The 16,126-nt window shown below is 33.5% G+C and overlaps 1 protein-coding gene across 1 annotated transcript; it reads right to left on the minus strand.

The window, feature by feature from the left end:
* Positions 1–7,189: 7,189 nt before the first annotated feature.
* Positions 7,190–8,038, minus strand: LOC107475343 (uncharacterized). Its single transcript, XM_016094972.1, has one exon. The coding sequence runs from the start codon at positions 8,036–8,038 to the stop codon at positions 7,190–7,192; it is 849 nt and encodes a 282-aa protein (XP_015950458.1).
* Between the last annotated feature and the right edge of the window lie 8,088 nt (positions 8,039–16,126).

Genomic DNA, 16,126 nt, shown 5'->3' on the forward strand with positions numbered 1-16,126 from the left:
CTGATTAGAGTCTAAAAATCTGAAATAACAACTATGAAAGGTAGTTTTGAGAAGATGCAACAGCAGATGTGGAGGATAGTGATTATGAAGATGCAGCAGCAGGTGTGGTAGGAAGTACGTGGTTGTGATGATGCAGCAACAAAGGTTGTTGTTGGATGAGAAGATGCAGCAACAACAGTCTTTTCTCTACTCCTTTTTCTGTCCCTACCTATTCTAACATGCCTTCTTCTCTCAGATATACGGACATTTACACGAGGTTTTTTTTAAATAATTTAACATAAATTAATCGAAGGAGATAAAAGACATGACAATATCACAATACAATAAAAAAATTGTAATGATAAACATAAACTAAAGGTGAAAAGATGAAGAAAAAGTGAGAAATAAATAACAGTCTACTGCACTCAACAAATCTATAATAATGTAACCTGCGAAACACAAATTTTAATTAGAAATACATATCTAATGGACCAATCCATCAAATATATGAACATCAACAAAGTACTCTGCACGCATGATTTGATACAAAAGGTTTAAAACAAATATAAATACTAATATAGCAACCATAGATAACTAACCAGAAAAAAAAAGGAAAAATAAAAAAGGAAATAAAGTTGACTAATTTTCCATGAACATAGAAGCAACTGAAAATAAGTACAAAGGAATACAGAATGGTAACAAAAAATGGAAAGTGGAGTTTGGCTTCTTAACTATATATATCCCCTTTGTTGCTGCTACTGAGAAGGTTGGTAATTTGTATACCCTGGATAGCTTTCATATATGTTGGGGTCCTATCCAGCGGGAGAATAACCATAATTTTTATTGCCTTGTGCATATCCATAATATCCACTACTATTTCACTGGTTTGGGTCTGCTTGAGTCTGAAATCATGTAAATTCATGAATAATCAGCAAGATATTATGACACATGCAGCTAAGACAATAATTATAGGTAAGTTTTAATACCTATTTGTTTGAAGGACTCCGTCCCCATGAAAGCTTAACATTTTGCCCACCTAAAAGTGTTCCATTCAAAACTCTCAGTGCCTCTTCAGCCCAATTCCTGATGCATTAAAAATCATATCACAGGCAGGACCTTCTTATGAAAAAAGTAATTTAACGCTACACATATGCTAAAATACCAAACATCAAATATCTGTCGGCAAATTGCACAAATCCACATCTCTTGTTAGATGGAATCCTCACATAAACTAACTCTCCATAATGCCCAAAGACTTGTCACAGCTAATCATCTATAACATTTGCATCTAAAAATTGCCAACAAAAATCTGCAATAAAAAAAATAAAATGTTAGAAAACAAGAAGTAAGTATAATGGTTTGTATATTGCAAAGAAGTACGCACAATTGTATTATTTGGATCATTTTCATTCTGTGCCCCTTGAGGATTCTGGTATGAAGTAGCATGTTTAAATTACAATTGATATTCATATTCATAAATTATTCAAGATTTCAATTCAACCAGTGCCATATTTTTTTCTAATCAGCTCATAAACCATTATATAAAAAAAATTCACATATGCTTAAATTAAAGAAATCAATCTTGGAAAAACTGAAAAAAAATGAAATTATCACATGTTATTGTAGAGGCAAAAATAATGGGGATGATGACCAGCAAGTCAGGCAGCAAGGGAGGGACGAAAGCTGGTGCAGCGAGGCGATGGGTCCACTAATGGCAGACGACCAGCAATGGCGGACAACCCGTGGACAAGGCACGCGAGCAGTGATGGTGATGGCGCATGTGAGGGACAACGAGCATGCGACGGACGACGACGACACGAGAACGCGATGGATGACGAGCACAGAAAATGCAGCTAGATGGGACAACGGGAGCTCCAAGAAGAATTAGAGCTAGGACTCTCTGACTTTGGAGTAAAATGGCAAGGGTTCTTTTAGTATTTTGAAAATATGGAAGTGTTCTCAATTAGGTCTTCTATTCTAGTGGTAAGAATATTCGTTTTTTTAGTAGAATATTCTGTTATTTTAAATGTTTTTGTCACGACAGGAATTAAATTGAAAAAAAACTTTATGGTATAGAGACTCAATTAAAAAGAAAAAAAAGTATAAGAACTTAATTAAAAATTCGATGAAACTATAAGGACCTGCAGAATAATTAAACCTTTAAAATATTACTCTCTAAAAAATATATATGAGCATGCATTTTGTTTTCATGATGCATTTTGTTTTCCCATTATTAGGGCTGGTAATGGGTAGGGTAGGGTGGGGTTTAGACTCTACCCTAACCCTATCCGCGAGTTGAAAACTTTTTTAAAACTCTACCCTATCCTACCCACGGGTTAAGAATTTCTCAACTCTAACCCTACCCGCACCCTAAAGTTCTAAACCCTATCCTACCCGACCCTATCTGCAGAAACAAAAAAAAATTCAAATAAATATAAAATTCAACCATTCCAAATTTCATACATATTAATAAAATAGAAAATAAAAAAACTAAGTTCAAATTAAAATTAAAAACAAGAAAATTTTAAAGAAATCCAACATAAAATTACAAATAATATGATCATCAACTAACTTGGTGATTATTTCAAGTTTTTATAAGAAGAAGATTGTGAGTACAAGACTCATTTTTTTCACTACATACATAACTTTTATATATATATATTATATAATATATTAAAGGTGCGGATAGGATAGAATATGATATACCCTAAATCCGTATCCTACCCTACCCGCAAGCAAATTTGTACCCTACCTTACCCTACCCGCTACGGGTAAGATAGACAACCTTATCTGAACGGATTGATTCGGGTTGAATACACACGGATAGGGTATATATTGCCAGCCTTACCCATTATTAGATTATCGGACCAAATTTTTGGTATAGTCAAAGATCTTATTTAATTTCAAGCGTCACTTCTTTTTCATCGTCTTTCATTGTTAGTTCTTACTCTTGTTCCAATACATTGTATGGAAATTTTCTTTCCTATAAAAGTATTAAAATTTAATATTTTTTTTGACATGAATTATAAATTAGTTAATATTTTAATAAAGCCTAAGACATGAAAGCTTGAGTAATTATCATAGTTTTTTTCTAAAAAAAATTGAAATTAATCCAAACAGTTAAAAAGCGTTAAGGAGACAAAGCAAAGTTTAAAAGATGAACCAAATCTTTAATTTCTTTATGGTCAAATATTTTAAAATATTCTATGATTTTATTTTTATTTCTTCTTGTTTATAAATTGGCAAATGGACCAGTAAATTATGCAGATTTTTCATGACTCAAAGAAGGTGAGAATTGCTCGTTTTAATTTTTTACTATATTTCATTTTTGTAGCGGTTGGGGTTGAATTGCCGCGAAATGCTAACATAATTGCAGTGCCCATTAAAATTGTTGCTAGTTTTCTTTTTGCGGCGAATCTGGTTCATCATCGTAAAAAAAAAAACCACTGTTATCTATCAAATTTTTTGTAGTAAGACATATTGAATAAAAAAACTGACCCAATTTAAATATACGTTATGTTAGAATTTATTATATATGGATAAATCGATTATAATTTTAATTTAATAACAAACGATAAAATTTATATCTAACTATTTTAGATAAATAAAAGAACTTAAATTTGAAATAATAACAAAATCTATTATATACTAATGAACTATAACTCAAATGACATAGTTTCTCTATCTTCACCTAAAGATTTCGAATTTGAATCTTTCTTTAAAAAAATTATTATATATCTTCAACAAATTTATTTTTATTTTGCTTTTTTTCATCATTTTATCATTGATAGGTCAATATGTATTAAGAATACGTAACCTATTTCATCCCGTGATAAACTTTTCGAAGGACTATGAGAACTTCAAGAAAAAAGATACTCATTTCGGCCCTGATAATTACTTTCATGATATTGATGATTAGTCTGTCTGTCAATAATTTCTCTCCAAAACATGTTTATGTGATTCGTTAATCACTAATATGTTTTTCGTTTAATTTTTATGAGTAAAAATAATTTAAAAATCACTAATATTTTTTAGTTTTATACAATAAATTTAGTTCATGTATTTAAAAAAAGTAACTAAAAAAATAATACTAATAACTACATTTAAAAGATCACGAAATTCTAAACAAAAAAAGAATTTATCAATCCTAATTAACTTATAACAAATAAATCAACAATTTATTATGCTATATAGATTTATTTCATTAATATACAGAAAAATATTAAAAGATAAATTAATCAATTTTATAAAAATAAAATTTAAAAATAAAAAAATATTTTTTTCTTAAAAATCTTGTTATTTTTTAAAATAATTATCAAAGACTGTTAAAAATTTTTACTCTTACAATAATTGCACAGTATTTAGGCTCATTTGTAAAAGTGTATGCCACCCGTAATGCGTTGTAAGTAAAATTTAAGATTTAAATTAGTAAAATAAGGTTAGTTAGATATATAACTTAATTGAGTCACTTACCAGTCAATCTTTTGACCGTAGATAGTTTTCTAAATGCTCTATGCTAAGAAAGAGGAAGAAGAATAAGAAAAACGTGTGTTAAAAATTTGGTTTTACCTATATTTTTAGTTAATATCTAATTCATTGAACGATATATTAAATATGATGACTTTAAAATATTAGGAATTCAATTAGGAATAAATATTAGGAATAAATAATATGATCGGAATTCAAATTATTTGAGTCAAATAATTTATTATTGTTATTATATTAAAAAATTAATATAATAAAATTTTTAATTAAATTTTTTATAATTTCATCAAAATATTTTTTATTATAAGATTATTAAAAAAATATACTATTGAATTGATTCACTTTAAAAAATTTTAATAGTTATAATTACCGTAAATTTGTTAATAGTATATTTTCAAGATGAACATAATACTAGAGTTTCTTTAACTTGTGACTATCATAATAATTAACAATATATTTATTATACTTTAATTCCGGACATCTAATGCTAGAGTGCTAGTTGAATGGATATTAGGTATCATTTAAATACTTATAGAATTAGCAATTAGCCAACAAAGAATCCATCAACTAACTCTCGACACCGAGTTTGAGCTCTATAATTATAATAATTGATATGAATAAAATATTAGTTAAGGAGATTAAATGAATGAAGAAATGAATTTTTTAGGTCATTCATAATTCATTATAATAATGGTAACAAGTTAGAATTTGACAATTAAACTATTATCTAAGGGTTAACCAAGAGTTAGAAAGATGAAAGGAATGCTACTTTGTTTTTATTGGGTTCTTAGTAAAAATATATTAATTCATACTATCGGGTCGTTAAGGAGGGTTGTTAGACGCCAATTTTAATTAATAAATTTAGTATGACTAATTTACTACTCGCTTAATGTTGAACTTATAGGATCATACACTAATGGGTGTTCTAATCTTTGTTAAAAAATTATTTAATTATTATTTTAATTTAATCAATAAATAATTATAATCATTCAAATAGAATATTAGAATAATTAATTATTTTATTTTTAAATTTAAATTTTAAATTTGGATGACATCCTAATCAATCCTGTTTAAATTGTATTATGATATGACATGATTTATAATATTTCAATTTGAAATGAGATAAGATAATACTAGGAATAGTTTACATGTTATATTTCGTTGAATATTGATGTTTGAGATTGTGTTCTCATGTCATTCTACTTTATTGTGTTGAGCTCGTTTATTCAAAAAAAAAATAAGATAAGATAATATTCATGTTTGAAATAAGATAAAATTTAAATTTAAAATCAATAACAAATCTCATACTATATATATGTACGACAAGAGTAGAGAAAACATACCACTATACAAGACGTCGCATTACACCGGAGCGGCCAACTTCGAGGTTAGTTGCGTTCTGTTTGGTTAATCTAAGTATGTGGATATTGTTAGGGTAGTCCCATAATGACAAGCACTGAGTAAAATGCTTTAGGGATTGGTCTGTAGGATGAATTTAGAACTATATTTGCTTGTGTAAGATTGTTATGACTTAATTAAGATTTGCTTACTGCATATGTAATTTAGAGACATGTGTAGACTAGAAACATGGAAGTATGATCTTAAGTATAAGTAGCTCTATGTTCTTAAGTAGACTACAAAAATTTATGATTATCTCTTTATAAGTTAAAATTTTTTTTATTCCGCAGAGGCCTCACCTTCTATTGCCCTAACGAGTCAGCCATACCCTTCCTCCACCAGACACCATCGTTCCGTATCTGGCTGAGGTCAGATTCGGCGACACGGTACCCCTCAGAGACTTCACTTTTGACAATTCCTTGATTTTAGCACTCGTGGGGTGATGGCGTCCGGAGATGCACACGTTTCATCTCCCGTGGGGTGAGGTCACTATCACCCTGCAGGACGTGGCGTACCACCTAGGCTTACGCGCACATGAGAACCCCGTTGGGGTGCCTTCGTGACTTCGGTAGGTGGCACGGCACGGAGACGTGGGCCATGGTGGAGCAGCTGCTTGGTGCTAGGCCTCCGGTGGCGGCACAGCAGGCTACGTAGAGGAAGGAGTCCTTCACGCTGAAGCTTGTGAGGTTGTGTGATCGTGTCTGCCAGATGCCCCCCGACCGACGATTCGGAGACCCTCCGACAGTACACCAGGTGCTATATTATGTTACTAATCGGAGGGTATCTATTGGCAGACAAGTCCAACAACCTGGTGCACATATGTTGGCTAACGCTTCTCCAGGACTTCGCGGAGTGTAGGGCGTTATCCAGGGGCTCGACTGTGCTGGGTTGGACATACCAATCACTCTGTTTGGCAGCACAGCGGGGCGTCACGGGCATTGCCGGTTGCACTCCGGTTTTGATGAGCTGGATTTATCAGAGATTTTCTCAGTGGTGTCCACCAGATAGAGGAATCTACCAGTAGCCGCTAGCTGCGAGGTAACCAAATATTATCTTTGTATTTGCATTAAATATTATTGTTAATTCATATAGTTTGTTACTTAACGAATCGTATATATCTCCGTTACTGACGATGGTCTTGAGACATGGTGGGTGCTAGACAACTGTGCACTGCACCAACCCTCCGAACCTTCCTGAACACGACAAAACAGTATTGCTTTAGCCATGTCGTCCACCTACTTAATATATCGTACAGAAGTACTGAAAGGCGCAACTAAATTTAAGCTTATCAGTATCCGAGGTTCTGCCAAAGGGCCACACGGAGGATCTATTGACACCCATTCTCAGCTTGACGGCACTGCACATGGTACATTGTCCGGTCCGATTCGATCACCTGGTACTCCGCACTCCTGCGAATACTGTAGTTCTTCGCACTCTGAAGCACTGCCTCTCGTCTTCTAAACTTGTGGCCAATCCGAAACTCTATACCGCCATCTAGGTTGTAATTCTCTTCACCCGTGTCAGGAAACGGAGTCCTTTCATGCATGGCGTCCAAATCCAGACTGTGATAGTGAGTTGGCACTGCCGATAGCGGCGGAATTGGGTGAGGTGGAGGCAGGACATCGCGCGTCACAGACTGGATAGGTGTTTTCGGAACACACTCATCCTCATCCCCACCATCGGACGAGTCGCTGTCCTCCATGTAATCATCGTCTGACTCCTCCTCGCCCTCCTTTGCCTCATCCACCAGAATGGCGACATGAATGGGGGGTGGTGCGAGAGGTCGGTCGTCCTGTACATAGGTCGAGTGTACGAAACTCCCACTACCACTGTGTCCCACCTCTGTGGAAAGCTCTATTACCTGCTCTACCATGATCCTCCCATGGATGTCGAACATCAGTCGCACATGCTTATCCCCTTGAAGTTGGAATAGTCGAAACCGAAAGATTCTGTTACCCGTGAGTGCCATCAACCTATATGCCACCCTTCTGATTTTCCTCGTTTGTGTTCTACCGAGCTTGCTCAATATCAAACTCTTCAAATCCGACAACATTTTCACACGTTGAGTGCGAAACAATATCGGATTCTCACACTCAAATGTCACCCCGTTATCACCATTTCTCATACGACAATTCGGATAAACAAGCACAACTATGTATGGACTATTACTGGCCATTAATGCCTTGTATTCGTGAGAAATATGAGACACAAAAAGGATAGAAAAAGTTTGTGAGAAATATCAAAGGTTAGACATCTTTTTATAGCAGCTGCAATTGCCTTCTATATATCTCGTTTACAGTGTAAACGAGATAGACACGTTGCAACTGACGTGTTATATCGTTTACACTGTAAACGAGATACATAAATTGTCATCTCGTTTATACTGTAAACGATATATGATTTGAAAATACAAAACAATAAATATTTTTTAAATTATTTATTTCGGTAATTATTATTTTTATTTTATTTATTTAAATAAAAAATCCTTTGCCACTTCATAGTAACTTGAATAGTCATAGAAAGGTGATTCAAATTTAAGTCTTGATTATTTTGTTCATCAGTATTTTTATTTTAACAATAAAATTTCTTCACTATCCCACTCCAAAAGATATGGTTAGATATTCTGGAAACAAATTTTCTCAATTTAATTTAAATCATAAGACTAGTCATATCGTGGTCACACAAATTCAACAAGAGTCATGGACGTTACTACGTTAATTCTATTTCTTGATGATGATGGTCTTCCTATCTGCCGGGTAATAAGTTTGAATGTTTGAAAATATATATATATATATCGGATTTTAAATTAGTGTCACCAAAGTGCCGTTTTCTTCTTTTTTCTACGTTATCTTTGTTTTACTTCAAGAGCACAAATAAATTATCTTGGAAAACGGCTCATTAGAAGAGAATTTATTTCGATGTATTGATAAAAAATATACTATTGCTTATTTAAATAATGATCTCTAAATCAACTTGGGTTAATTTAATAATTAATTTATTAATCTATTTAAATAAATATTAAAATTTAAATTTTATATTATACATATAATAATTTATTGGTCAACAATAAATCTTTAAATAGAATTTAAATCTGCAATAGATTAATTATTGACTTGTCATATTAGAAATACCATGCGAGACAAAAAATTATGTGTATAAATTTTGAATGAGATCTACTATACATACAAGACTTTTTAGTATATAAATTCATACAAGTTGGCTCAAACTAAACAAAAATGACCTTCAGTTTAGATTGCGTGTAAACACGCGCTTTCCTAACTCTTGAATAATGCAAACGGCTTTTTTTCCTCAATCAAAATCGCAACGCTCAAAATTTAAACAAGGATTAAAATCTCCCAAAAATTTCTGAAAATCGTCGCGAAAAATGAAGGAAGTTGCGAAGCTAAATTCGAAAAGAATTATGAGAAAATGAAAGAAGAAGAAGAGTCTTGAATTATGCAAAACTTATCAGCACACATACACCGAAAATTCTCAAACAATACACTCAAATATCTTCGTGTTACACCAAAATATCTTCGTGTTACACTCAATACTACAAGAAAAAGCTTATTTTTCGACGCAAAAAATCGACGGCTATCTCTCCTGTCGATATTTTTCGACGTCTTGCTGTCGATATTTAAAAAAAAAGAAATTTAAAAATAAAATAATAAAATCGGCAGCTTTGTTGTCGATTTTTTTTATGCTACATTAAACCCCTTTTAACTATCGTCATATTGGCGGCGAACTAGGGGGTTGAAAATACTTTTATTTTAAAATTGACGAACATGACATATATTTTTATATTTAAAATATTAACAACGTTTCTGTCGATAAATTTAAATGGTCTAGATTACTTTCTAAAATCAAAGAGAAAAGGACAAATAGGTCCCTAACCTTTTTTCCTACGGACATTTTCGTCCTCGAAGAATGGAAAATACATTCATGTCCCTGACCTTTGTAAAACATGGACAAATTAATCATTCCATTGAATTCACTCCGTTGGACCCGACGAAAAACTCTGACGTGGCAAACGTGGAGCTGAACCGTCCGTGACGGAATGACACGTGGCTTTGAGCTTTTCTAAACAGGACATATTAGTCTCCAGAAATGAAAACGACGCCGTTTCACTACCTCCCCTCTAAACACACTTTAATCCGTTTATGCAATACCCAGGCTCGAATTTGGCGTCCCTGCAGCCCCTGGGGCAACCTCAATCTTCTTCGGATGACCCGACCTCTTATTTAGCTCCAAGCCAGGCTGCACCGCAGACTCATCTGCAAGCCCTAGCGCGGCCCACACAGGCTCAACATTCTGCTGCTGCTGCTGAGGGGCATTGGTGCAGAATTTATAACCACAAACTAATCGGCAAGTGCACAGGGTCGTACCAAGTAATACCTCAGGTGAGTGAGGGTCGATCCCACGAGGATTGATGGATCAAGCAACAATAGTTGAGTGATTGGCTTAGTCAGACAACAGAAAAGAGTGTTTTGGAGATTCAAAAGCATTAACAATAGATTCATAATATTAGAAAGACATGCAAGTAAATAAGTTGGGAAAAACAATATGAAGAAGGCAGTTAAAGCTTCAGAGTTATCTATTTTCCAGATTGACTTTTCTTACTAACTATTTTAATCATGCAAGATTTAATTCATGGCAAACCATATGTGACTAGACCCTAATTCCTTAGACCTTTCTAGTCTCCTCTAATTCTCATCAATCACCAATTTTTTGGTCAATTAATTCCAATTAGGGGGTGAAGTTTAATTCTGGTTATTATGCCACAAAAATCCTAATTGTCCAAATATAAGAGGATTATATGTCACGTATCCCGTTAAATCCAGATAATTAGAATTTAGGAGAAATTGTTTTCAAGCTGTTGTTCAAATAAAGAGCTTTTCCAAGTTATACAATAACTCAATTAGAAAGAGGGTCATACTTCCGTTCCACCCAAATTCATAAGATAAAGAACGAAAATAATTCTTGAAATATAAATCAAAAAATGGATTAAAATAGAAAAATAATAGTATCAATCCATACAATGGACAGAGTTCCTAACCTTAACAGTGGAGGTTTAGTTGCTCATGGAAAAAAGTGAAAACTAGGATTCTCGTAAACTGTAAAGTGCGGAATGAGATGGAATATCCCTAAAGAGAAGTTTCTTTTCTCTTTTATATCTAATCCTAAATAAATTTAAAACCTAATTTCTAAGATTAAAATAATATTTTTTTCCTATTTTAAAATCAAATTTAAATTTAAATCAGAATTAATTATAGCAATCAGCAGGTCTTCAATTGATGGATGGGGACCACTTGTTTCGTAGGATCCATGCCTAACTTGGTGAAGAGTTGCGCCTTACTTGAGTGCCAAAATGGGGTCCAAAAATTGCCCCAGCGTTTTCTGGGTTTTCTGCATGTGGCGCATGTCACGCGTACGTATCAGTCACGCGTACGCGTCGATGGTCTTCTTCGCGTGTCACGCGTACACGTCAGGTACGCGCACGCGTCGCTGTACAAATCTCCAAATCACGTGCACGCGTCAGGTACGCGCACGCGTTGCTCCTCGCTGGTTATCCCCTTCAATTCTTGTGCTCTTCTTCTGTAGAAACTCTATTAAATCCAGCCGAATGCTACCTAAAATAAACAGAATTACACAAGACTCAAAGTAGCATCCATAGTGGCTAAAAGATAATTAATTCTTGATTAAACTCAACAAATTAAATGCAAATTCACTAGGAAAAGATAGGAAAGATGCTCATGCATCACAACACCAAACTTGAATTGTTGCTTGTCCTCAAGCAACCAAAACTAATATAGGCTTAGGATGTGAATTTGCATGAGAATGAGAGTTTGATTAAGCTCATGTCTCTTCTCATAGTGTGGTTTACAACTGCAATCCTGAATAGTTTTGGCATCGCACTCTCCTTTGAATCAGAAGGATGTTATTGTTATTCGGAATTAGAATCTGGATAATATTATGAATTCTCTGATCTTTATACTCCAGTTTAATCCTTGAACACAGCAAAATTTACTTTAATTTATTTTTCTTTGGTGCTTTGCACCTTGAGCCTAGCCGTGACTTTAAGTGTTTTGTCTCAAGGTTACTTGACACAGAAACACCACAAGCACTTAACAGGGGAACTCTCTTTAAGTTCTGATTTTTTTTTCTTTCAATTACTCTTAGATAGTGGTGCTCAAAGCCTTTGGCATACTCTGCTAAATGAATTTGGTCTCGACTCTAAGTGTTCTGTCTCAAGGATTATTTGACACAAAAACACCACAAGCATATGAATATGGAAACAACTCTTTGAGCTTTTAATCATGTCTGACCTCCCTATTCATTGATGCTCAGAGCCTTGGACCTTGCTTTTATTTTTTTTCTTTTGCTGTTTCTTTTGCTTCAAGGATTAAACTTTTACTTATTTCAGAGAATTCATAATAACTTTTTAAATTCCTATTCCTTATACATCAACATCCTTTGATTCAAATTCAATTATCCACTGTTCATATCATGCATTCAGAATCACAAATAATACCACCACATTTAAGTAAATAAGACTACTCTTAAAATTAAACTCAATTTTTCATGCACTACATCTTTTCTTCTTTCTTTTTGATTTCAAGCTTAGTGGGCAATGCATGAGACAATTTTTTTTAAGATCTAAAAGTACTAAAGATCATGCAGGCAATCAAAGCAACAGAAAACAAAAGACAACAAAATAAGAATAGAAGAGAAATAGGATGAAAGGAACTCAACCACCTCAGTTATGCTAGTGGCCATTTCATTCCTTCATGAAGAACATTCATCTCCCTTTGGTGCTATTAAAAATAAACAGAAAAGCCATAAGCGAAGCGTCAACACCAAACTTAAAGGTTTGCTTGTCCTCAAACAAAGGAGAACTGAAAACAGAGAGGGACATAAAAAGACACACGGAAAAAGAAACAAATAGTATGAGAAAAGAAAAATAAAAGGATAAAAGAACAAGAGAGAATTAGGATTTGGGAGAAAGAGAGAATAATTGAAATCTGGGCGACGCGCTGGATAAGTGATGCTATTATTGTTGTGGAAATGTTTGGGGCCTGAAAAGTGTTTATAAAGCAATGACCATGATCTGTTCGGGGAACTAGAGAAGGGCACGGTGGCGGAAATGGTTGGCATGGGGAGGGTGTTGGTGGCCGGACCTGCTGGTGGAGGGATCGAGGATGGGTCCATGGAGAGAGAAAGTGACAGAAAATGAGATTTTTATTACAGAGAGAGAGTGAAGAGTAGGTGGTTTTGTTGTAAAATAGAGTGTGTGTGGGGGTGGAAATTGGGAGTTGGAAAATGGAGAAGATGGAGAAGGAAGTAGTGAAATGGCGTCGTTTTCGTGCTTGGGAACTAATATGTCTTTTTTTCAAAAGCTTAAAGCCACGTGTCATCTCGTCACGGACAGGTAAGCTTCACGTATGCCACATCAAAGTTTTCCGTCGGGTCCAACGGAGTGAATTCATCGGAAGGGTTAATTTATCTACGTTTTACAGGGATCAGGGACATGAATATATTTTCCATTTCTCGAGGATAAAAATGTCCACAGAAAAAAGGGTCAGGGACATATTTGTTCTTTTCTCAAAATTAAATAAATGGTGTTGATTTAATGTATAAAATAGACGCGAAAGACGTTGCTTTTTTTCAAATTAAAATTGACAACTATACTGTCAATTTTTATTGCTAAAAACAACAACCCTGCGCCCACTTCCCGCCTCCAAGTTCAGAAGCACAATTTTACCCCAAATTCCTCACCAACCCTCGTTTTATCCTTTTCTTTTCTACATTCTTCACCAACCCGCCTCCAAGTTCAGAAACAATGTTGTTAATTTCCTCACCAACCTTCATTTTACCCCAAATTCACCAACCCTCATTCTCCGCTGTCGCCGTTGCGCTCTGTTGCTGCCGTGCTGCTGTCGCTCCCATTGTCGCTCCTCTTGCTTGCACCGCCTGTCGCCCCGCTGCTGGCGCGCCGCCGTCACTTCTTCTCTCTGTTGCCACTGTTGCTCCTCCTACTTTGGTTCTCCTCCGCTCTCTTTCAATCGAGCTCACAAGAATCAGGTATCGTTTTTTGACTGTTACTGAACTCTTTTCAAAGCCAACTTCAGTTTCATTTGAAAATTCCTTATTTTAGGTGTAAACTTGACCTAATTGTAATATACTGTTTTCTAAATCTAAAAATTATGGTCATGTTTATTCTGGTTTTATTTTATTTTAAGAGCTAAGACTAAGTTTAATGATTCTATAATTTCACAGAAGATCATTTTATTTTTCTGTTTGGTAGAAACGGAAGCACTCTTAATGGTGGATTCTCATACTCACATGGTCCATATTTAAGAGCCACATGATAGATACTCTTGTTGAGATCTTTCTTTCAATTTGTAACGAAATTATTAGGTAAATATGAAGTAGTAGTAATGTAGTAATAATTTGCACCTTTGCAACTTGCATGGCCATTCTGTTCATAATATATGTATGAAGTGCCAACCTACTGGATTTTGTATTAAAGCAATATCAGATATGATTTTGAAAGGTAAAATAAAAAGGAAAAGATGAATAAGAAAAAAAGAAAAAGAAGATGGTAATAATGATGAAAAAAAGAAGAAGAAGCAGCAGAAGATGAGGAGGGAAAAGATGAAAAGTTTTAAATTATGCAGAACTTATCAGTACACATACACCGAAAATTCTTAAACAATACACTCAAATATCTTTGTGTTACACCCAAATATCTTCGTGTTACACCAAAATTTGCTGCAAATACAGAAAAATATTTTCTCTAATGCTGTATTTTTTTCTTCTTTTTTTATTTATTTCTTTCTTTTTGCTGAATGAAAGTAAGTTCATCCACTTTCAAGTAATTTTGCAGTATTTATGTATTTCTTCTTCTTTGTTTGTTTTTTTTGTTTTTATACTTGTTAAGAGAGTAAAACAAGAAAAAATCTGAGAAGGTAAAATATAAAGAAAAAGATGGATAATAAAAAAAGAAGAAGATGGTGATGATGATGAAAGAAAAAGAAGAAGAAGTAGCAGAATATGAGGAGGAGAAAGAGGAAGAGTTTTGAATTATGCAGAACTTATCAGCACACATATACCGAAAATTCTTAAACAATATACTCAAATATATTTGTGTTACACCCAAATATCTTCATGTTACACCCAAATTTGCTGCAAATATAGAAAAATAATTTCTCTAATGCTGGATTTTTTTCTTCTTCTTTTTCCCCCTTATTTATTTTTTCTTTTAGTTGAATGAATGTAAGTTTATCCTCTTTCAAGTAATTTTATACCATTATGTGTTTCTTCTTCTTCTTTGTTTGATTTGTTTTGTTTTTGTTCTTGTTAAGAGAGTAAAACAAGAAAAAACTTGAGAAGATAAAATAAGGAAAAAAAGATGAATAAGAAAAAAAGAAGACGATGATGATGAAAAAGAAGAAGAAGAAGTAGCAGAAGATGAGGAGGAGGAAGAAGAAAAATTTTGAATTATGCAGAACTTATCAGCATACATACACCGAAAATTCTTAAACAAAACACTCAAATATGTTCGTGTTACACCGAAATTTGTTGCAAATATAGAAAATATTTTCTTTAATGCAGAACTTTTACATTACATTCAATTCAAACTATCAACAATAAACAACAATTTTCACAAACAAAAACATTATTCTCCTACAAAATCATAAACTACTAACGAAAATATTAACTAAAATCGAACCACAACCTCAGCTACTTGATTGGATTCAAAACAATAATCAACTTTGTTTTGGTTCAATTGACAATCTGGACTTGAATTATTCATTATCTTCACCAACGAGATAACTGTTCAAAACTAATTTTAGAGCTTGATTTCAAAAACGTAGAGAACAAACAAAGAGAAACGCAGAGAACATAGAGATGGAAGAGAACGTAGATCAAAAACGAGAAAATTCAAAAACAGAAACAAAATCCTTTCAAAAAAGTATTTATATATTCGCGCGTTGATTGAAAAGTTAGTTAGATTAAGAGGCGTATGAGGTGAATAAGGGTTAAATGACTTGTATGAACTTGTACGTGGATAATAATTGATTTTGAATATGTGAAAAAATTTAGGAGTGTTAAATAGACTGTGTGTGTGTTTGGATTGGCAATTTATAGAATTAATTTTGGTGGAAATAAGTTTGCATCAATATGATTTATATTTGATAATTTTATACTAAAATTAATTTTGATAAAATGAAAGTTTTTTTATATAATATTAATTAAAATT

The sequence above is a fragment of the Arachis duranensis genome, chromosome 2 (assembly GCF_000817695.3).
Source record: "Arachis duranensis cultivar V14167 chromosome 2, aradu.V14167.gnm2.J7QH, whole genome shotgun sequence".
In the NCBI taxonomy this organism is placed as follows: Eukaryota; Viridiplantae; Streptophyta; class Magnoliopsida; order Fabales; family Fabaceae; genus Arachis; species Arachis duranensis.

Coding starts and splice junctions, on each gene's coding strand:
- LOC107475343 (XM_016094972.1), bottom strand. CDS start 8,038: ATGGCCAGTAATAGTCCATACATAGTTGTGCTTGTTTATCCGAATTGT.